This window comes from Streptopelia decaocto (assembly GCF_964273445.1).
Source record: "Streptopelia decaocto genome assembly, chromosome: 19".
Lineage (NCBI taxonomy): Eukaryota > Metazoa > Chordata > Aves > Columbiformes > Columbidae > Streptopelia > Streptopelia decaocto.
Genome location: NC_138674.1, coordinates 7350630 through 7374998, shown reverse-complemented (window position 1 = coordinate 7374998; position 24369 = coordinate 7350630). Strand labels below are relative to the sequence as shown.

Genomic DNA, 24369 nt, shown 5'->3' with positions numbered 1-24369 from the left:
TATGCGAGGTCTGTTGACTGCCTCAGGATTTCAGAAAGTTATCGTGCCTGTAGTTGTGGTATGTCAACTAGTGTCTCTTCCAGAAGCGCACAGGGTCCCGTGGTTTAACTGCAATCGAAACTGGGGGTAAATCCCAGCTTTTTGGTAAGTTCGGTTTACGCTCTGAAACTCTACCCTCACCCTCAGGAATTCAGTGCGGGTGGGAGGAGGGGGCAGGTTGGAGGGACCCAAATCTGTAGGAATTACGTTATTTGGCTCGGTCTGGCTCACCACGGGGGGGTCCTCCCCACCTAAATCTCCAAGCAAGGGGGGATAGGAAAAAAAATGTCCATTTTTTTCTTCCGCGACTGATAGCGGCGGGGCAGAGGGTTGAACTGTGATTAATGGCGGTGACGCAGACGGCAGAACCACGGTTGATGATGGTAGAGGAGAGGTTCGAGCCGTGATCGATGACAGCGGAGCAGTCGGCCGAACGCGGTGCTCTGACCGGTGCTCTGAGGGCCCCTCCCGAGACCATGCACAACCCAACACTGTTTTTTCATGTGAGTCTTTCACAGCTTTTATCTGATCTCGGGGCCACACATACGTATACGAGTCTTTCATAGTTTTTTTCTGATCTCGGGGCCACACATACGTACGCTCCTCCTTTATTCCTTTTAACTTTCCAAGAAAGTGCCGCGGATCCTTATCCGTGTCAGATAACATGGACTTGGGCGGTTTTGACGAATCTTTAGTAACAGGGGGGATCAGAGTAGTACTTAATCTTGCTTTTTTCTCCGAATCTGGCCCAGAAGAGCCAGGGAGACCATCCCCCTCTGCCGCCTCTGCCTGTTGCTGTTTTAACTCTTTCAGAGTGTCTAATAACAAGCGCCACGTCGTTAACAGTTCAGTTGCTTCCTTGGACCCTTGGGTAGCACTGTCAAACAGTTTATCTCCCAAGTCCATCCATTGTGACACACTAAATGCTGTCACAGGATTAACCTCTAAACCTTGTGCTTTGCCCCATAGTAACATTTTTCTTAAAGTCAGTTCCGGGAGGCTAATACCGTGCTTCTTCAGAAGCAGCTTCTATGTGGATAATATAGTACCCTCTTCTTTAGATAAGTTTCAGCCCCCCTGTTCCCGGTAGCTCACCTACTCCTTAGCGAGGTGTCTTTTCAACGATCCGGATCTTCGGCAGCTCTCCTCGGCTGCTCTCATCAGCTGTACCGGGCTCCGTCTCCACAGCTCTTCTTCGGCTGTTCACAGCTTCACGCTGTCACCTTGTTAGGCGAGATCCTCTTCAGGCAGGATCACGTCGGGGTCACCATATGTCGCGGTTGAGACGGACAAACGACATGGACCAAGTTCTTTCAAGATGAAAGTAATAGGTGCCATTTATTGTTACAAGTGCATTTTTATACAATTCTACCAGTTCATGTGTCTTTTCACTATTGGTTACAAGTTACAGCACTAACATCTCATTGGTTAATTTTGCTATCATCCATGTTATTCTTCTATCCCCTTCTCTCTCACGGGTATATCTCTCCTTTCTCACGGGTACAACTCCATACCTCCAGATACTCCTTTACTCCCATCTTTCTCAAGGGTAAATCTTAATATCTCAAGGCTGATCTCTACTCCCATATTTTCTGTCAAGGACTCCACAGACCCGCTGCAGTTTCCCACAAGCGAGGAAGTTCATAATAAGCACCAGGAAGAACCAAGAAGCTCGAGGCCTTTTCTGAAGAGCAGGAGACCCTGAGCAGCCGTGATTGGCCATTGTAGGTGTGGGAGAGGGTCAGGGCATGTCAGGGAGAAGCAATGAGATGGCTGATGGCTTCAGTGAACCCTTCCAGCCATGTCTGAGCCCACAAATGGAAAGCAGTTGATGTCTGCAGGTGGAGGAGGAACAGGAGGAAGATTTTCCTGGCAATATGGAAGGAAGAAAGGCCCCTCTTGGGCTAAGCATGTATGGCAGTGACATTTCCATCCTGTGGGCATGGCTGTGGCTGGGAGATGGGGAACGGCTGCTGCTGGGGTGGCTGTGCTCAGTCATGGCCCATGAGCTGACCCTGCTCTGCTCCTCTCTTACACTGCCCACACTTGGATGGTCCTCAGGAATCATCCATGAACCCGGTGGATCCATGAACCTCCTGGAGTGATGGGTATGGATCCAAATAGAGGATTCAAGCAAGTGTGGGACTGGGACATTGAGGTGACTGGTGACCATTGCCAGGTGTATGAAAGAAGCTGGATGAGTTATGAGGAATTCACGGGCATTTCCAACTCCACAGAAAACCTGAGCCTTGCAGTTAAAGCAACAGCACTTGACATAAACACCACGCCTAAAACACAAAACCCTCACACTGACCACATGAAAAGCCTTGAAAAACATTTGAGAAAAATCTACCAGGTCCCAGGGGTCAGGGCTCAGCTGTTCTGGTGATGAACAAGCATCAAGGGCTGACATGAGCCTGGTGGATGCAGGAACCTCCTGGAGTGATGGCTATGGATTATAGGGGATTCAAGCAAGTGTGAGACTCAGACACTGAGGTGACTGGTGACCATTGCCAGGTGTATGAAAGAAGCTGAATGAGTTGTGAGGAACTCACAGGCATTTCCAACTCCACAGAAAACCAGAACCTTGCAGCTAAAGCAACAGCACTTAACATAAAACCCACCCCAAAACAGAAAACACTCACACTGACCACAGGAAAAGCCTTGAAAAACATTTGAGAAAAATCTACCAGGTCCAAAGGGATATGAGTCAGCCATTCTGGTGATGAACAAGCATCAACGGCTGACATGACACCAGAGCCACCTCCACATGGCCCTCACCACCTGGAATCAGTGTCTCCAAGTCTTTCTTTCACCAGCCTCCAGGGACAGGGACGTGCACTGGTTGTTTCCTTCACAGCTGTGTCAGTGATGGCCCTTCATGGGGTCCAAACACCCTCAGAACCTTGGGGTTTGCTTCTGCCTTTCACTTCATTAGAGGTTTGTTCATTCTCTCAGTATCTGCAGTTCAGGATCATGACACCAGAGGGCTCATTAACATCTAAAATGCTCTTACAAGCCAAGGCTCTGTGCATCATTTTCCTAAAGGCTTAAAGTCGGGTGTGGATGATTAGGGGGATTTCAGGAATAGCCAAACAGAGACCATTTCCATAATAAATAGCAATAAAGCCAAATTTTTTCTGTTTCCTTCCCTGCTCGCCCTTCCCTCCCTTTCCAGAACAGGTGACATCAGCAGCCTTCAGTTCATATTGGTGTGGAATGTCTCCTAGGAAAGACAGAATATGTCAGAAAAGTGGCTGCCTAAATCACCATATGAGCGAGGGGAAAGGCCAGGTCACCTCAAGAGGAGTCACACTCCTCTGGACCAAGAGGTGGGTGTCCCTGGCAATCTCAGGTGTCACAGCACAGCGATACTTGTGTTCAGGAGCTGGTCAAGTGACCCATCTCCTGTTCTGTAATGGTGTCTGAGTTTGATCAGGTCACCCCTGACTTGAGCCCCATCCACTGCTGGGTGTTCTCCAGACTCCTGCCTTCAGGAACAAAGTCCCAGGAGACCTTGCTGGTGAAGATGGAGGCAAAGAAGCCATGAAGAACCTCAGTCCGGTCTGATTCTGCTCTTATGAAGTTCAGCAGCAGGTCTATGTTACCCTGGTCTTTTTCTGTAAGGAACTGTGTCAGCTCATCTTGCTGCCCTCAGCCTCCCCTGCAGGTATAAAGTCCCGGGCAGCTTTGTCATCATCCCCACATCCATGGACAAGGTTTCTAAATTCCTCCTTTGCAGCTTCCCCTGCTCCCACCTCCTGTGTGCTGCCTTTGTGCCCTGCAGCTCCATCGGTTCAGACAAACACCCTCACGAGATAAATGCTCCATTTCACTGGTTCTCAGATAGATCATTTTTGTGCTTGGAGCAGCCTGTCCTGTAAGGCTGATCAGATTTCCTGAGCTCCTTCACCCTTCTGAGCTGCTTCCCATGGCACCACCTGAATCAGCCCCGCAGTATGTCAAAGTCTTCTCCTCTGGAGCCCACCAGCCTGTGCTCTGCTGCTGGCCTTCCTCCCTCCCCTCTGGTGCCTGGGACCCCACTGTGTCCTGGTCACAACAGCCAAGGTGGACACTGATGTTCACATCCCTCACCAGCTCTTCCTTGTTTCCCAGTTCCAGATCCAGGTGAACATCACCCTTGTTGGCCCACCAGGCAGACATGTTAAGAAGTTGTCCCAAGATCTTCTAGAATGTTGGCACGTACAGCTTTGACTGGTCAATGAATGCCAGGGCAATTACATTTTCCCATAGGAACCGGCTCATTGACTGCAGAATTCCTCAGGTTGCTGATGGAAGATCTTTTCCATTTCTTCTCCATGATTAATTATTTTGTAACACCGAACATGTTGTCACCCTGTACTTGGTTTACATGTCAAAGTCTTGGAACTGAGGGTGAGTGTGGGTGTGCACTGTTGTCACCTCTCTGAGAAGACAACAGGAGTTTGACCAATGTCAGACAGAGCTGATTTCAGCTGCTCCAAGATGGACCCACTCCTTGCCAAACCTGAGCCACTCAGTGATGCTGGCAGCACCTCTGGGATATTGCATTTGAGAAAGGGTAAAAAACGCTGCACAACAGCAGGTGTGAGAGAGGAGGGAGGAGATGGGAGAGAAAAGCTCTGCAGACACCAAGGTCATATCCCACAGGACCCAAGCAGGTCCCTCAGCAGCCAAATCCTGCTCTCCTGAAATCCTGCTCTTGGCCTTGTTCTCATCTCCAGGAGCCTCAGCTCCACTTTCCCATCCCTGACTGTTCCATCCTGACCAACTCTTTCTGGTTTGTAAGTGTGAAGTCCCACAGGGCACCTCACCCCACTGACTCCTCAGTCACTCGTGTCAGGAAGACGTTGTCAATGAGCTCAAAAACCCACCTTGTCACCAGCCAGGAACCTGGGAGGTGTGGGACTATAGTCCTGCTCTTGGCCTTGCACAGCCCCACATCACACTGTCCCAGGAAGGGCCCTGGGCAACGTGGGAGGGACAGGATCTGACTCCCCAGGGTTGGGGGTCAGGGCTTAGTCCTTTGGTTAATGAAACACATCCAGGTTTACTCAGCATCAGAGAGACCTTTACATTGCTTTTCGTGACCTGTCATCACTGCCTCCAGTTTTCTGCTCTAACCAAACCCTGGGGTCAGTTCTTCAGTTGTGTCCCTCAGTGAGACCCATTAATATTACAGGAAACTTTGGAGTTTGCATCTGACTTTGACTTCTTGAGAAGTTTCTTTACCTTCTTCTCAAGGTCTGAGGTCCATGGACTCAGCCCCAAACCCACCAGAGGGGTCATTAAAGCGCCTTGTGCTGCTCCTGTGCTGCTGAGCTGGGCTGGGCTCCTGGGACACAGGGAGCTCATGGCAGCGGCAGCGCTGCAGAGAGACAGCTCTGCCCAGGAGCAGCTCCTCTGCACACGCAGCAGGGCTGAGGGCTCTGCCTGGGGATCTCAGCAGACGAGCAAGGCAGAGAGAGATTCAAGGTGGTCAGGACTGGGAGGATGACTGAGAGCTCACTGGAGGAGAAACCTTTGCAGCCCTTGCCAGGGTAAGTCTCTGGTGCAGGGCAGTGCAGCTGTAGCTCCTGGAGGCATCTCCTGAAACTGGCACAGGCACAGCTGGTGGGATCTGTAAGGACGGGGCTCTTGTCAGGCCATGTTGAACAGCTGTGAAGCCGGGTGAGCACCCAGGGGTGCCCAGGGCTGTCCTGCAGAGCAGGGTCCCTGCACCCCAGGGCTGTGCCGGGCAGGGACTCTGCCGCCTGCCAGGGTCAGCGCTCAGCCTGCCCGGGAGATCCCATGGCAGCAGCTGTGGGGGGAAGGAGCGACCCCCGGCAGGGCAGGCAGGGAGCTTGTGGGGTTGAAGGGGGCTGTGTGGGTCAGGGCTGCTCAGAGCTCCAGATCCCCCCACACACATGGCAGAGGGTCCTTCTGAACAACAACAATGATACAGCAACAGCTGCAAGGGAAGGAGTCTGTGCTTTCAGTTTTCCAGTCTTGGTTGGCTGGGTGTGCAGTGGGAGATGGGGATTTATTTCACAGAATCACAGAATTGACTGGGTTGGAAAAGACCTCAGAGATCATCGAGTCCAACCCTTGGTCCAACTCTAGTCCATTTATTAGATCATGGCACTAAGTGCCATGTCCAATCTCAGTTTAAAAACCTCCAGGGACGGCGAGTCCACCACCTCCCTGGGCAGCCATTCCAATGCCTGACCACTCTCTCTGTAAAGAATTTCTTTCTAATATCCAGCCTAAACTTCCCCTGGCAGAGTTGAAGCCCATGGCCCCTTGTCCTATTGCTAACTGCCTGGGAGAAGAGACCAATCCCCCCCTGGCTAGAACTGCCCTTCAGGTAGTTCTAGAGAGTGCTGAGCTCAGCTCTAAGCCTCCTCTTCTCTAGACTAAACAACCCCAGCTCCCTCAGCCTCTCCCCATAGGTCTTATGTTCAAGTCCCTTCCCCAGTCTTGTTGCTCTTCTCTCGACCTGCTCCAGCACTTCAATCTCTTTCCTGAACTGAGGGGCCCAGAACTGAACACAATACTCCAGGTGTGGCCTCCCCAGTGCAGAGCACAGGGGAAGGGTCACTGCCCTTGTCCTGCTGACCACGCTGGTTTGGATACAGGACAGGATACCATTGGCCTTCTTGGCCACCTGGGCACACTGTTGGCTCATGTTGAGCTTCCTGTCCATTAGTCCCCCCAGGTCCCTTTCTGTCTGACTGCTCTCCAGCCACTCTGCGCCAGCCTGGAGCACTGCAGGGGGTTGTTGTGGCCAAAGTGCAGGACCCGGCACTTGGCCTTATTGAACTTCATCCCATTGGAATGGGCCCATTTTTCCAGTCCGTCCAGATCCCTCTGCAGAGCCCTCCTGCCTTCCAGCAGGTCCACACTCCCTCCCAACTTGGTGTCATCAGCAAATTTGCTGATGATGGTCTCAATCCCCTCATCTAAATCGTCAATAAAGATGTTAAACAGGACTGGACCCAACACTGACCCCTGGGGACAGCACTAGTGACTGGCCGCCAGCTGGATGCAGCCCCATTCACCAGCACTCTCTGGGCCCGGCCCTCCAGCCAGTTCTTAACCCAGCGTAGAGTACACTTGTCCAAGCCATGGGCTACCAGCTTTTGCAGGAGTATATTATGGGAGATAGTGTCAAAGGCCTGCTGAAGTCCAGATAGACCACACCCACGGCTTTCCCCTCATCCACCAGGTGAGTTACCTGATCATAAAAGGAGATCAGGTTGGTCAGACAGGACCTGCCTCTCCTAAACCCATGCTGGCTGGGTCTGATCCCTTGTCCATCCTGAAGGTGCTGTGTGATTCCATTCAGGATGATCTGCTCCATAACCCTGTCAGGCACCAAGGTCAGGCTGACAGGCCTGGAGTTGCCAGGGTCAGCTTTGCAGCCCTTTTTGTGGACTGGGGTAACATTGGCCAATTTCCAATCATATGGGACCTCCTCAGTGAGCCAGGACTGTTGGAAGATGATGGAGAGCGGCTTGGCAAGTTCTTCTGCTAGCTCCCTCATCACCCTAGGATGGATCCCATCTGGTCCCAATGACTTGTGAGGGTCCAGATGGCTCAGTAAATCACCGACTATTTCCTCCTGGAATACAAGGGGCCTATTTGGCTTCCTATCTCTGTCAACCACCTCCAGACATGAGTTGTCCTGAGGGCCACCTGTCTTACTGGTAAAAACTGAGGCAAAGTAGGTATTAAGTACCTCAGCTTTCTCCTCATCTTTGTTAACTATATTTCCCTCAGAGTCCAACAGAGAATGGAGATTTTCCTTGCCCCTCCTTTTGTTGTTAACATATTTGAAGAAGGACTTTTTATTATCCCTGACAGAATTGGCCAAATTAACTTCAAATTGCACTTTTGTTTCCCTGATTTTTTTTCTGCATGATCTAGCTATTTCCATAAATTCTTCATAAGTAGCCAGCCCTTTTTTCCACAGTCGGTAAAGTCTCTTTTTATTTCTGATTTCATTCAGAATCTCCCTGTTTAACCAAGCCGGTTGTCTTCCCCGCCGGCTAGCCTTTCGGCACACTGGTATAGCCTGTTCCTGTGCACTCAAAACCTCCTGCTTGAAGCATGTCCAACCCTCCTGGGCCCCCTTGTTTTTAAGCATTGTTTCCCAGGGTATGCTCTGAACTAGACTTCTGAATAGGCAAAAATCTGCCCCCGGAAGTCCAGCGTAGAGGTTTTGTTAATGGTTTTCCTTGCATCTCTGAGTATTGAGAATTCTATTATTTCATGGTCACTATGCCCCAGGCGGCCTCCAACCACTACATCTCCCACCAGCCCTTCTCTGTTTGTAAACAGTAGGTCTAGCGGGGTCTTGCCCCTGGTAGGCTCATTTACCAGCTGATGAAGGAAATTGTCCTCTAGACAATTTACTAGAAATTGTCCTAGAAACTTCCTAGACTGCCTCTTCTGTGCAGTATTGAGCTCCCAGCAGATATCCGGCAGGTTAAAGTCACCCACAAGAACAAGGGCCGTCGATTTTGAGACATCTGCCAGCTGCTTGTAGAATAATTCATCTCCTTCATCATCCTGGTTGGGTGGTCTAGAACAGACACCCACGAGGATGTCAGCCTCGTTGGACTTCCCTCTGATTCTGGTCCACAGGCACTCAACCTTGTCACTGCTGACCTCAAGTTTAACAGATTCAAGTGACTCTCTAACATACAAAGCCACCCCTCCACCTCTCCTACCCTGCCTATCTTTTCTGAAGAGCTCTCTGCGCCCGACTCCTGGCAGCTGTGAAAGTAAGATTTCCCTACAAGGAAGACTGTATATCCAAGTTAGGGAAATGGAATACTATGGAGAGAGGTATTCAGTTCCTGAGAGAATTAGCTGTGCGAGAGATCATTTATTTTGGACCAAACAGCCAAGAGGGGACAGACCCAGATAGAATCAATTGTACACGACCTCTGTGGTGCAGATTTGTACAAAGTGCACCACCTGCATATGCGAAGTCATTGGCAGGAATGGTCTGGTCAGCTGGAGGTGTACAAGATATTACTGAAGTGATTGAGCAGCTCCGGAACTTTGAGGACAGCCTTGCTGGTTCTCTACGGGCTTGTGTCTCTGCTGTGGAGAAACTGTGTGAAAAATCTGATGACCGGTTTGAAAAGCTATTGCGAGAAATCAAAGAACTCAGAGAAGACACATACCATTCACGACCTGCACAAACCTATGTTTCAGCTGTTAGGAAAAGGCGTTTCCAGTCTCGAGAGAGAGGACAGAGGCAGCCCACAAAAAGAGGTTCACTGTGGTTCTTCCTACATGAGCAAGGAGAAAACATGAATAAGTGGCATGGAAGACCTACCTCAGAACTTCAAGAACGAGTACGTGAGATCAAAGGAAAAACTCCTAGGAAGGTGGCTGCTCCAGTTTACAAAAAGAGCAGAAGAGATTCTGATGCTCTTGAAGGAACCTCTAATTCACACCCAGAGACTGTGCAAAACAGAAATTAGAGGTGCCCTGCCTCCAACCAGGTGGAGGAAAGGGATAACAGAGTTTATTGGACTGTACAAATACGATGGCCTGGTACAACACACCCCCAGGAGTACAAAGCTTTAGTGGACACTGGTGCACAGTGCACAATAATTCCTTCTAATTATAAAGGAACGCAATCCATCAATATTGTTGGAGTCACTGGGGGATCCCAGGAACTGACTGTTGTAGAGGCTGAAATGAGCCTAACTGGAAAAAACTGGCAAAAGCATCCCATTGTGACTGGTCCAGATGCTCCGTGCATCCTTGGCATAGACTACCTCAAGAGAGGGTATTTTAAGGACCCCAAAGGGTATAGGTGGGCATTTGGTATAGCAGCCGTGGACACTGAGAAAATTGAACAGCTGTCTGATTTGCCTGGTCTTTCAGATGACCCTTCTGTTGTAGGACTGCTGATGGTTGACGATCAGCAGGTGCCAATTGCTACCACGACGGTGCATCGCCGGCAATATCGCACCAATCGAGACTCTTTGATTCCTATCCAGAAGTTGATCCGTCAATTGGAAAGCCAGGGTGTGATCAGTAAGACTCGCTCACCTTTTAACAGCCCAATCTGGCCAGTGCGTAAGTCTAGTGATGAGTGGAGACTAACTGTAGACTATCGTGGCCTGAATGAGGTTACGCCACCACTGAGTGCTGCTGTGCCTGACATGCTAGAACTGCAGTTTGAACTGGAGTCAAAGGCAGCTCAGTGGTATGCTACAATTGACATTGCTAATGCATTTTTCTCTATTCCTGTAGCAGCAGAGTGCAGGCTGCAGTTTGCTTTCACCTGGAGGGGCATCCAGTACACGTGGAATCGCTTGCCCCAGGGGTGGAAACACAGTCCTACCATCTGCCATGGACTGATCCAGACCACGCTGGAGCAAGGTAAAGCTCCAGAACACTTGCAATATATTGATGACATCATCGTATGGGGCGACACAGCGAAAGAAGTCTTCGAGAAATGTGAGAGAATAATTCAGATTCTTTTGGATGCTGGTTTTGCCATAAAACGAAGCAAGGTCAAGGGACCTGCACTAGAGATCTAGTTTTCAGGAATAAAATGGCAAGATGGCCGTCGTCAGATCCCAATGGATGTGATCAACAAAATTGCAGCAATGTCTCCACCTACTAATAAAAAGGAGACGCAGACTTTCTTGGGCGTTGTAGGTTTTTGGAGAATGCATATCCCTGACTACAGCCACATTGTGAGCCCTCTCTATCCAGTGACTCATAAAAAGAGCCAATTTGAGTGGGGCCCTGAACAACAACAACAAGCCTTTGAACAAATTAAGCGTGAGATAACTCATGCTGTAGCCCTTGGACCGGTTCGGACTGGACTAGATGTTAAAAATGTGCTCTACACCGCAGCCAGAGATAATGGACTTACCTGGAGCCTCTGGCAGAAAGCACCAGGAGAAACCCGAGGTCGACCCTTAGGTTTTTGGAGTCGAGGATACAAAGGATCTGAGGCCAACTATACTCCAACTGAAAAACAGATACTAGCAGCGTATGAAGGAGTTCGAGCTGCTTCAGAAGTGATCGGTACTGAAGCACAGCTCCTCCTGGCACCTCGACTGCCGGTGCTGAGCTGGATGTTCAAAGGGACGGTTCCCTCTCCACATCATGCAACCGAAGTTACGTGGAGTAAATGGATTGCATTGATCACGCAACGAGTTCGAATTGGAAATCTCAATCGCTCAGGGATCTTAGAAGTGATTACAGACTGGCCAGAAAGCAAAGACTTTGGGATGTCTCCAGATGAGGAAGTAAAACGTGTTGAAGAAGCACCACCGTATAATACTCTTTCAGAGACTGATAAGCAGTATGCACTGTTCACAGGTGGATCCTGTCATCTTGTAGGAAAACATCGAAGGTGGAAAGCTGCTGTGTGGAGTCCCACACGACAAGTTACAGAAGCCACTGAAGGACAAGGTGAATCTAGTCAGTTTGCAGAAGTGAAAGCCATCCAGCTGGCTTTGGACATTGCTGAACGAGAGAAGTGGCCAATACTTTATCTCTATACTGACTCATGGATGGTAGCAAATGCCTTGTGGGGGTGGCTACAGCAGTGGAAGAAAAGCAACTGGCAGCGCAGAGGTAAACCCATTTGGGCTGCCACACTGTGGCAAGACATTGCTGCTCAGCTAGAGAGCCTGCCTGTGAGAGTTCGTCATGTAGATGCTCATGTGCCTAAAAGTCGAGCCACCGAGGAACATCTAAACAACCAACAAGCGGATCAGGCTGCTAAGATTAAAGTAGCTGAGGTGGACTTGGACTGGCAACATAAAGGTGAACTTTTCCTAGCTCGGTGGGCCCATGATGCTTCAGGGCATCAAGGTAGAGATGCAACATATAAATGGGCTCGCGATCGAGGGGTGGATTTAACTATGGACACTATTTCACAGGTTATTCCTGAATGTGAAACTTGCGCCGAAATCAAACAAGCGAAACGGTTAAAGCCTGTATGGTATGGGGGGCGATGGTTGAAGTGTAAGTATGGAGAAGCTTGGCAGATTGATTATATTGCACTTCCACAAACACGTCAAGGAAAGCGTTATGTACTTACAATGGTGGAAGCAACCACTGGATGGTTGGAAACATATGCCGTACCTCATGCTACAGCCCGAAATACTATCTTGGGCCTTGAAAAGCAAGTCCTTTGGCGACATGGTACGCCAGAAAGAATTGAATGAGACAACGGTACTCATTTCAAAAACAATCTTATAGACAATTGGGCCAAAGAACATGGTATTGAGTGGGTATATCATATTCCATATCATGCACCAGCCTCTGGGAAAATTGAAAGGTACAATGGTTTGCTAAAGACTACACTAAAGGCACTTGGTGGTGGAACCTTTAAAAACTGGGATTCACATTTAGCAAAAGCCACGTGGTTGGTCAACAACAGGGGATCAACCAATCGATCCGGGCCTGCCCAATCAGGAATTCTACGGACTGTAGAAGGAGATAAAGTTCCTGTAGTACACATGACAAACATGTCAGGAAAGGCAGTCGGTTACTCCTGCCTCAGGCAAATCAAGCCCATTCGTGGGATTGTTTTTGCCCAGGGACCTGGCAGCACCTGGTGGGTGATGCTTAAGGATGGAGAAGTTCGGTGTGTACCTCAAGGGGATTTGATTCTAGGTGAAAATATTCAATACTGAACTGCAGGATGTGAATTGCCATACTAACAGTGTTTAATAAGTGTTTTTCAGATCAAGACACTGATGATGAAACCAGCGCTCGCTTCTTCGAGTGGCGCCTGACAGCTCCTTCCAAGCTGTTGTCTTTAACCCACAAACAGTGGTCATGAGATGCACTTGTACCATTTTTCCTGCCCTGGGAGACTGTCGTGACAAAATGAACTTAAAGAACTTTTTAAAGGATGGTCCACTGATTAATTACTCCTGTGTATATATATAGTAGTAGTGATTAATTAGATTGTGTTGATAGATTGTGTTGATAAGGTTTAAGTATTTAGTGAATGGCATAAGGGGGGGAATGTCCTGGTTTTGTTAAAAAGCAAGTTTCTCTTTTAGTGAATTTGCCTGTCAGCTAAAGTTTCATATCAGCTGCATTTTCCTGGAGAACCAGATCCATGTTTTGGTGAACATAGCAATGGAATGTGAAGTTATTGATAAGCATGGATGGACATCTCACGAGAGGGGTAACGAGACAGGTGACCAAGAAACTGACCAACGGAGTATAACATCCCATTCACGTGATACTTCATATAATAGTGGGAGATCATGAGGATCTTGTCCCTTTCCCTTTTTCATCCCTTTTGCTTATGGCCGACATCAGGAGAGGACCTTGCTAGTCGTCCCTTCGAACTGAGGCCAGTGACAGACTGAATCCAGCTCCGGTTGGCTGCAGAGTCCAGTCCAGGACTTCGGGTGCCGGTTCTGCAGCTGCAGGGATTTTCAAGATTGGTTTTGTATATTTTGTATTATTTTCTCTATTCTTATTAGCAGCATTAGTAAAACATTTCTAATTTTCCAACTCTCTTCTCTCTGTCCTTCTTTCCCTCCCGATCGCCTGTGCTGAGTGGGAAGCGGGAGAGGGAGGGGCAAAAGGGGGAAGTGAGGGAGTAGAGGAGGTTAACAATACACCTGCCAGGGTTTGATTGTCACCCCGCAATCTTAACCCTCGACACTGCGCCACAAAACCCTGCCCCCCCAGTTCCTAAAGACATGAAACCCGCACCCCCAAAGCCTCACCCTAAAGCGCTGCACCCCCAAATCCATCCCTACCACACCCTTCAGCCCTGCACCCCAAGATCCTCCTACCCTAAACCCCCAACACCCTGCACCCATAAATCCTGGAACCCCAGATCCTGCACCCAACACCCTGCACCCCAAAACTCTGCACCTCCAGATCCTGCTGCCCCAAACCCTGCACCCCAGAACCCTGCACCCCCAAACCCATTCACCCCCAAATCCTGAACCCCAACCCCTACCCCCTAAACTTTCAAACCCCAAATCCTGCCCTACCAGGCCCTCCGCCCCAAACCCCTGCAGCCCAAGATCCTTCCGCCCTAAACCCTGCACCCCCATATCCTCCTTCCCCAAACCCTGCACCCCAAAACACTGCACCCCAAATCCTGGCCCCCAAACCCTGCAACCCCAAATCCTGCACCCAAAGATCCTACTGCCCTAAAGCCGAACCCCCAAATCATGAACCCCCAGAACCTGCACCCTAAGACTCTGTAGCGCCAAACCAGGCCCACCAAAATCCTTCCCCCCAACCTCAACCCCCAAATCATGCACCACCTAATCCTCCACCCCAAAGCCTCCCCCCTCCAAACCCTGCACTTAAAAACCCTGCACCCACAAACCCTGAACCCCCAAATCAGGCACCCCCAGTTCCTGCACCCCACAATCTACACCTTGCTCCCCCAAAACCCCGTTCCCCAAAACTCTACACCTCCAAATCCTGAACCCTTTAACCCTGCACCCCAGATCCTCCCCCCAAACGAATGCACCCCCAAAACCTGCACCCCCAGATCCTGCTGTCCCATACCCAGCACCCCAAACTCTGCACCCAGAAATCCTGCACTCTCATAACCCTGCACCTCAAATAATTTCCTCGACCCTGCACCCCAAAAACCTGTAACCCCAAATGCTGCACCCCCAGATCCTGTCCCCAAACTCTGCACTTCCAGATCCTGCCCCCCCAAAACCCTTAAAGCCCAAATACTGCACCCCCAGATCCTTCCTTAACACCCTGCACCCCCAAATTCCCCACCCAAAAACCTGCACCCCCAAATCCTGCACCCCAAAACCTCTCCACTATCCTATACTGCACCCCAAATCCTGTCCTCCCACACAATGCACCCTAAATTACTGCAGCCCCAGGTCCTGACCACCTGAACCCTGCACCCCCAAATCCTGCACCACCAAGTCCTGTACCCTAAAACCCTACACCCCAAAATCCTGCACCCCAAATCCTGACCCCCCCAGATAATGCCCCCAAAAACCTGCATCCCCAATTCTTCCCCCCAATCTCTGCACCCTGAAACCGTGCTCCCCTAAATTCTGCACCCCCAAATCCTTCCTCCCAAGCCATGAAACCCCAAAACTTGTAATACCAAACTCTGCAACCCTGATTCCTACACACCCAAATCCTGCACCCCAAAACCTTGCACCCCAAATCATTTTCCTTCAAATCCCACACCCAAAACTCATACACCCCAAGATCCTGCACCCCAAAACCCTGCCCCCTAAACTTTGTACCCCCCAAACCCTGCACCCCAAAATCCTGAACCCCCAAATCCTGCACCCTTAGATCCTGACCCTCAATCCCTGCACCCACAAACACTGCACCCCAAGATCCTGCTACCCTAAACACTGAACCCCCAAATCCTGCACCCCTCAAACCCTGCACCCCAAGATCCTGCTCCCCTAAATCTTGAACACCCAAACCTTGCACCCTCCGTTCCTGCACCCCAAACCCTTCACCTCGAAATTCTGTCCCCCAAACTCTTCACCCCACAGTCCTACACCCCTAAATCCTGCACCTCAGATCCTGCTGCCCAAACCCTATGCTCTACAAACCTGCACCCCAACATCCTGCACCCTCAGATCTTGAACCAACAGATCCTTCCCCAACACCCTGCACCCCCAAACCCTCTACCCCCAAATCCTCCACCCCGAAACTCTGCACCCCTAAACCCTTCACCCTAAAACCTGCACCAGCAAATCCTTCCCCCCAGCACCCTGCACCCCCAATTCCTGCCCTACCAAACCCTGCACCCCCAACCCTGCACCTCCGTTCCTGCTCTCCACAACCCTGCACCCAAAAAATCTGCACCCCTAGATCCTGCACCCCCAAATGCTACCCCCATAAATCTCATAAATCTGTCATCCTCAAGTCCCAAAGCTTGAGCCCCCAAGCCCTGCACCCCCAAACCTATTCACCCCAAGATCCTGCTGCCCTAAACCCTGTGTCTCCAAATCCTGTACCCCAAAACTTCCCCCAAATCCTGCACCCCCAAATCCTGCCCTACCCAACCCTTCACTCTAACCCCTTCACCCCAAGATCATGCTGCCCTAAACCCTGCACCCCTAAATCCTGCACGGCCTATCCCTTCCTCTCAAATCTCCACCCCCATATCCTGAAGCCACCAACCTGTCACCCCTAAACCCCGCTCCCCAAAACCCACCAACCCCAAATCTTGTACCCCCAGATCCTTCCCCCAATACCCTGCAATCCCAAACCCTGCACCTTCAATTCTGCCTCCCCAAGCCCTGCACCCCCAAAATGCTGCACCCCAAAACCCTATACCCCAAATCCTGTCCCGCACAAGTTGCACCTTAAAAACCTGCACCCCCAAAGCCGGATCCTTTCCCCCCAAACCCAGCACCCTGAAATCCATCACCCCAAATCCCTGCACTCTCAAATCTTGCACCCCCAAAAAACGTGCACCCCCACATCGTTCACCCCATATCCTGCCCCTTTAAACCCTGCACTTCAAAACCATGCACCCCGAAATCCTTCCCCCAAACACCCTGCACGCATTAATCCTGCACCCCCAAGTTCTGAAACTTCAAACGCTGCACCCTCAGATCCTGCTGATACAGGGAATTGACAATTAACTAATTAACACTTAAAGAACTAACACTTGACACCTAAAGAAATAACCGGACCCCACATCACTAAAGACACTTAGCGAGCCCACCCTTAACCCACATCACTATTGCCCAGCCTTGCTTAGCTCTGTGTAACTTACTGTGCGAGAAACAGGAGTTCGCTGACGCCTTGCAAAGATAAAAAACCTTGGGTGCATCCCTGGTGCATCCTTGGGTGAGCTAGAGAACAGAAACTGGGGCACAGGACAGGAGATACACCAGTTTTAACCAACTCAGCAGTAGGAGACCTCACCAACTCATCACACCGGACCAAAGGTGACCGTGTACAGAGAAGAGGACCCGGGGTCACGATCACTGCGCAGCTGCAGCCAGGAGGAGCCGGAGGTGGAGACTCTGGAAATGGTCTCCTGAACTCATTGCAATAAGAACCGCCTTCTCGGGGACAGGTTATGAATATGTACAGGCGTTCCTAAAACTTTCATGAATATGTAACACTTTACTGTATTTACCCAAGCTCACAGCTACTGTAAAACACACACATCTTGGTTGAATCTATTCCCTGTGTGTCCGACGTCGTAAATACATACCTTCCTCACAACATCAAGGGTTGTAAGGTCCTTTCCGCGCCTCATTGGGGCCAGTTCTGTTTAACATCTTTATCAATTATGTGGATGAGGGGTCGAGGGCACCCTCAGTAAGTTCAGAGATGACACCCAGTTGGGTGGAGTGTTGATCTGCTGGAGGGTGGGAAGGCTCTGCAGGCTGGATCGATGGGCTGAGGCCAGTTGTCTGAGATTCAACAAGATCAAGTGCCGGCTCCTGCCCTTGGGTCACAACAACCCCATGGACGTTACAGGCTCGGGAGAAGAGCGGCTGGAAAGTGCCCGGCACAAAAGGACCTGGGGTGTTGTTATTCCCAGAAAGGGTTGTCAGGCGTTGAAACAGGCCGCTTTGGCAGTGGTGGAGTCTCTTGAGGTGTTTAAAAGATGTGTAGATTGTGTCCTTAGGGACACGGTTTAGTGCCAGTTTGGGGTTAATTATTGGACTCGATCTTGAGAGTCTCTTCCAACCAAAATGACTCTATGATTCTGAGCCACTCAGAGAAGTCAGGAGTTCGGGCCTGCCCATTGAACCAGGCTGCCCTGGGCGTGACCAGGAGCTCTGCTGAGACCCAGGAAAGCAGGAAGACCCAGGAAGGCCATGGCCAAAGAGGAGTTGGGCTCCCACCGCTCCCCCTGCAGGAAGGGGCCTGCACGGGCCTTCTGCCTCTTCCCAAGAAAGCCTCTCTCTTTCCCCGTCTTGCTCTGCTTGACTTTATGCTTCCCATTAAATCCTTCCTTCCTTCCTTCCTTCCTTCCTTCCTTCCTTCCTTCCTTCCTTCCTTCCTTCCTTCCTTCCTTCCTTCCTTCCTTCCTTCCTTCCTTCCTTCCTTCCTCCTTCCTTCCTTCCTTCCTTCCTTCCTTCCTTCCTTCCTCCCTCCCTCCCTCCCTCCTTCCTCCCTTCCTCCCTCCCTCCCCCCTCCTTCCTTCCTTCCTTCCTTCCTTCCTTCCTTCCTTCCTTCCTTCCTTCCTTCCTTCCTTCCTTCCTTCCTTCCTTCCTTCCTTCCTTCCTTCCTTCCTTCCTCCCTCCCTCCCTCCCTCCCTCCCTTCCTTCCTTCCTTCCTTCCTTCCTTCCTTCCTTCCTTCCTTCCTTCCTTCCTTCCTTCCTTCCTTCCTTCCTTCCTTCCCTCCTTCCCTCCTTCCCTCCTTCCCTCCTTCCCTCCTTCCCTCCTTCCCTCCTTCCCTCCTTCCTTCCCTCCCTCCCTCCCTTCCCAGTGGCTAATACGTGATTGCCAGAGCCTTGCAGGGGAACAGGAAAAGCAGCACGCCTGTCACGGAGTTTTGCCTTCAGATGGCAGCATTTCTCTGAGCTTTCCTCAGCCCCCAAACTGTGTTGCTTAAGCTCTCGTCTTTTCCATTTCCCATTGTTTTTCTCATTAAAGACAGTTGGCATCAGCTCTGCAGGACACTCCTGTTTCATCCTCCCCTCTTCTCCAATGCCAGCCAGCTGAGAACCCAAAACAGTTCCTGGTAAATGACAGGTTTACCCATGGTTCCTGGCCTTGAGAGAGCCTCGTCTTTTGCCCCTGACATCTCATAGCGCTGAGGCAAGGCCAGGTGGAGTGAGAGCTCTTGTGGAAGGAGCCCCATTACTACTTGGCACAGCTCAAAAGCTACAAAACAAAGTTTGATGTAAGTCTGAAAGCTCAGAGAACCTCCCTGAGTGGAAGGGTTCCCTGGAGGATGATCTGTTCCAAGGCTTTGTGGGGAAGGGAGCCTAGATGAGATTATCTAGCACCTGTCCAATGGCATCTTGAAAAGCTGAAGTCATGGGGACTCTGGCACCTCCCTGGAGAGGCTGTAAATTCCCTTGGAGGCACTGAACCGCTCCAGGGTCACTCCCCGTGTTCCTTCCTGGGAAGGTGTGTGGGGCTGTGCTGTTCAGTCATTTCCTGCTGCGAATGCTGAGACCTGTTTGCCAAAGGTCCTCAGAGCTCAGCCCAGCTACTGTGGGAGTGGGCCAGTCCCCAAAGGGCAAAAGCTGGAGGCTGTTTCCTTCCCTGCCATGTCCAGCAGGATAAGAAGGTGCAGGCATCAGGAGGCGCCAGCGCCGGAGCAGCTGGAGCTGCAGCTGGAGCCGGAGCCAGAGCAGCAGGAGCAGGCAGCGTGAGCTCAGGAGCAGCGGCCGTGTCAGCAGCCTCAGGAGCAGCTGCAGTGAGCTGGTGAGGTGGCCGAGTGGTGAAGGCGATGGATGCTAATCCATTGTGCTCTGCACGCGTGGGTTCCAATCCCATCCTCACCGGGCACTTGGCAGTGCTCAGAGTTCCTGAGTGTGAGCAGCCTCGTGTGCCCCCAGTGAGCCTTTGTTTTAAGACGACAGTTGCCTCAAAAGACCTTGCAGGTGCCTCAGAACTCACCTCCACACGGGACTCTCGGCCTCTCCTCAGCCCCTGGGAAGGGAGACAGTCAAACATCCTGCAAGGACTTTCCAAACACAGGCGGCACACGAAGGTGGTTGCAGTAGGAAGCATAAAGCTGCACTCATGCTGACCCGCTGGCAGCGTCTGCAGTAGCTGACCGGCGTGCTGGAGCAGAGAAGAGCAGTGAATGCTGCTCACCTCGCCATCCGTGAGGCTCAACCAGCCACGGAAACCAGAAGGAAAATACACCTAAACCACTTTCTGGCATAGAACACGTTTCAAATAAGGCTTTTTATTTTTTTTAATGGGGGCTTTTTATTTTTTTTAATGGGAGGCATTGGTCTTATCTGTTCTCAGAATCTCAGGATCACTGGGGTTGCAAGGGACCTGCTGATATCCTTTAGTTCAAGCCAACTGCTCCAGCAGGGTCACCTTGAGCTGGTTGTGCAGGACACAGTCTACTTGGGTTTTGAGCATCTCCAAGGCTGGAGATGCACAACCTCTCTGGGCAATCTGCTCCACTGTACGACACCCCCACGCCTCCCTGTCAGAAAGTGTTTTGAGATGCCTTTGAGATGGAATTCCATACGTTTTAATTTGTGCCCATGACATCCTGCACTGCCAGTCGGCGCTGCCGGTGACAGTCTGGCTGCCTCTTCATTCCGGGCCGTCTGTATGGGGACAACCCCGGCTCCACGGCCTCCCCTCCCGCTCCAGACACACAGACCCTCTGCAGCCGTGTGACAAAGCGGGTTCTGCAGGGCAGACCCGTGCGGAGGCCGAGCAGCCAGAGCCCCCCCTGCCCAGGGATGTGGGGCCTGGGGGCCAAGGGCAACTGTTGTCTCCAAAACAAGGTTTGCTGCCCAGTGCACAGTTTGCCCAATTGTAGCACACAGAGATGAGATGTTATTTGTTACAGAGTTGTGCAGGTCTGGGTCCAGCACACCAGAAGGAAAAGTAACAGCCACTATGTCCAAAATGTTACCGTCCTCAGGGAGTCCTGCAGACCTAATTGGTTACACATTTGCATATTGGTTACATAATCATTTCAGCATTTAGGGATCAACGTTCAGCTAAAGGACACTTCATCCACCATCTCAAGATGCGTTTTAAACAAAACTCAAGTAATTGTGCAGGCTTAAAACGTCTAAAGCTGCGAGGTCAGTGATCTCTGTAGTTTCTAATTACGTGTTTTGTTAGTCGCTCTTACCCTTGTTAGTGGAGCAGATCGACCAAAACTGAAAGGATTTAGATACATTTCGGTTAGCGATTTGCAAGAGGATTCATTCTTTTAAGTGGTAATGACTACAATTCCCCCTTTGGGACCTATTTGTGTACATCTACATATCAAATAAGTCCCACCTTTTCTAAACTGTCTTTGTGAGTGCAACAGAACGCTTCACCACACATTGCAGCATAACATACAAATATAACAACTGCAGATACGATCATTCCAATCCACCTCTTAATCCACGCTGTGAATCAGGAATCCAGGGCAAAAATCATGTCCAAACCGCTTGAAATCCGTACGAGCTGTTGTCTTTCTGTGCCTCACGCAAGACGGCAACATGTTTCCGATCTCCTCTAACTCAGTCTTGATTCTTCCAGATTGATCCAAATTCAAACGCGGTGTTTTCCCAAAAGTGTCCCAAGACATACGAACAGGAAGGGCTATTCCTAATACAGGCACCTTCATTTGAGTTTTCAGGACGTGTGTGCATTCCCAGCAGCGGGTCTTGTCACCCGTCTGCATGGTCTGCTGGGGCAGCATGAAACGGACATTTTGGGCGCATGATTCTCCTGATTTAATCATCTGTGAACTCACCATGTAACCACGTGAACCATCTAACAGGCAATGACCACCTGATTGTAGAAACAGATCTCTACAAAGAAACAGGTTAATGTAAAGTGTAATTAATACTAATAAAAATCCTTGTATGAGGTTCTATTGCAGTCCAAGTGCAGTTCATCACATTTTCTTCAGTTTTAGGGATAAAGTAGTGACCTTGTCTATCAGGTACTCCTGGGTAACTCAGACATTGCTGAGTGTCATCAGTAACAGGACTGGGTAGGGAATATCACATTCAGATCTCACTGGTGGTCTCTGGGGGGCTGTCACCGTTATTGGCTTTTACAGCTTTTGTCCCAGACATTTCCAAAGCGTTTTGCATTTCCTTGTGGATAACATCTTGTTTGAATAGTTTCTGTATTTTCTTGAGCACGTTAAGCCATTTTACCATTTATTTGGTGGATAACAATCTTTTGCCTAATTCTACTCAGGTAACATCCATTTACACTTCACATGCCAATGCTGTCAGTTGTGTTAACTAGACCTGACTCATTCTAACAGACAAACTTCCATAAATCAACTGCTTCACTTCACTGGCGTTGAACTTGGTTCCAAACAGCTCCATGCCATTGACTCTGCTCTCTTTGAAAGGTTACGGGAACGAAGGGAAGTCTGCAAACGCTCCGAAATACAGACATTGCACCCACCCTAAAAATGGACGAGGAGGAAAATCTCAGGAACTACAGACTGGTCAAAGAAACTTTACATTTTGAGTTCCTGTTGCTATTGTTTTAATGGAAAACAATGCTTACAGGAGAGAAAGAATTGCACAAGAGCAACACCTTTGACAGATGCTCACTAGAACTGTTAAACAATGCCATCTCCATTTTCTTTAGGAACCCCCCACCAACTTTATATTAAAAAAATAGGAGATGTGCTTTGCAAGGAGATAGATCCATATATAGTATTACAGTCTAGGCTACAAATGCTCAGTCAATGTCTCAAGCAGATATCCACTGAATATAAAAGGAATCTAGAGCAAAACAGTCAATGGGAACATGCAAGATCTGCTCTAAGTTACTGGCTGGACAGCTGTCTGAATCAGAGCTGAGAGCAAACTGAAACAAGAAAGAATTCTTCTTCTCTGCCAAAGACAGGTGTTTAATACAAGCCAGAGGAACCACCCACTGCAGGATCTGCCTTTAGATTCAGTTCAAAGTTCTTGCTTAAACATAAATTCCTCAAATCTGTAGCTAAGGGATTTGTAATCTCTGCAGCAGTCTCTCCTGTGACCATCACTGCTGCCACTGGAAACACAAAGGTGGATCATTTCCTATTAGGAAATGAAAAAAGTCTGACATTTTCAAAACTCTGTGTTCCATTAATACTACATCTGTGGTTTTAGCAATTTTTATCCCTGTACCACCTGAATCTCTGTGGTGCTGTTGTCAGTAGCGGGAATGTCAGCAGCCAGTCTGTGTTCTTCACATTCCATCCTACATGAAAACAGTGTGCGCCACAGAGGGGTTTTGCTACATTTTGGGTTGATTTTCTAGTGTTGCTATTGGCAGTACAGAACAAGTCACTGGAATAAAGACATGCGTCCCTCTCACTTTCTTTCCTGTAAGAAATGCTTGTTCTACTTCGTAGAAAGTTTCCACAGGAAACAGTTTACTAAATGCCCCAATTCTTCACATGAACTTGCTGTTGTGGAACTCTTCTGTTTGTTTTTCTCCATTGACACCTGCAGGGATCGCTGTGGGACCCAGCATGGAATGAAGAACCAAACTGCTGTCAGAGAGTTCATTCTCCTGGGATTTTCCTATGGGCTGCAGGTTCAGATGTCACTTTACCTGATCTTTCTGGCCACCTACATGGTAACAATCATGAGAATGCCGTTATTATCTTTGTGGTGAAAAGGAACCGTCACCTCCAAAAGCCCATGTATTATTTCCTGGGGAACTTGTCCTTCCTGGAGATTTGTTATGTCTCAGTAACACTGCCCAGGCTTTTGCTTGGGTTCCGGTCCCAGAGCATGACCATCTCATTCTCCAGCTGCATGACCCAGTTACACTTCTTCATCTCCCTTATGTGCACTGAATGTGTCATCTGTGACCGCTATTTGGCTGTGTGCTACCCCTGCACTATCCAGCCACCATGACGCACAAGTTGTGCCTTCAGCTGTTGATTCTCTCATGGGCAGGAGGCTTTTCCACCTCCTTGGTCAGGGTGTCTTTAGTTTCACAACTCACGTCATGAACCACTTCTTTTGTGACATCTCTCCCGTGCTGAGCCTTTCCTGCACTGACACGTCCCTTGCAGAGACAGTGGACTTTGTGTGGGCCTTGGTGATCCTGCTGATCCCTCTCCTGATCATTGTTTTCTCCTGCTGCTGTATCCTGTCAACTATCTTGTGTGTGCCTTCAGCGCAGGGAAGGAGAAACGCCCTTTCCACTTGTACCTCCCATTTGGCTGTTGTCACGATCTTTTTCTCGGCCACTCTCTTCATGTGTGCCAGGCCCAGGAGGATCCATCCGTCCAAACTCAACAAAACAGTGTCTGTCTTTGATGCTGTGTTCACTCCAGCACTGAACCCCCTGATCTATTGTCTGAGGAACAAGGAGGTGAAAGAGAGTCTGAGAAAGCCCATGGGCACAAGCTGCTTTGCACACCAGTAAGTTCTGAGGATAAGGATACGGAGGAACATGGACAGGAGTGACAAGTGTCCTTCTTGAAATGTAGCTGAGTAAACCTCTACAGCTTGTTCATCACCGACTCCGTCATCACTGACTCATTGCACTGAAGTCCGGCAAGGAAGAAATGGTATCGTTTCTATGTGCAAATGTCTCCTTCCCATTCATGAGCGCTGTGACGCTGAATATTCTGCTACAATATCAATAAAATAAGCCATAATAGGACTTTGGCTGGTGGATTATTTCCTTTTGAAAATCCTAAACACTAGATTTATAGTTTTCAAAACCATGCAG

General features: G+C 49.7%; 1 protein-coding gene across 1 annotated transcript; it reads left to right on the top strand.

The window, feature by feature from the left end:
* Positions 1–449: 449 nt before the first annotated feature.
* Positions 450–24060, top strand: LOC309447984 (olfactory receptor 6B1-like; the record flags this gene model as incomplete). Its single annotated transcript, XM_082069130.1, is given in 5 exon segments — positions 450–542; positions 1130–1205; positions 23218–23514; positions 23517–23630; positions 23633–24060. Coding segments are annotated over 5 exon segments (1008 nt in total).
* Between the last annotated feature and the right edge of the window lie 309 nt (positions 24061–24369).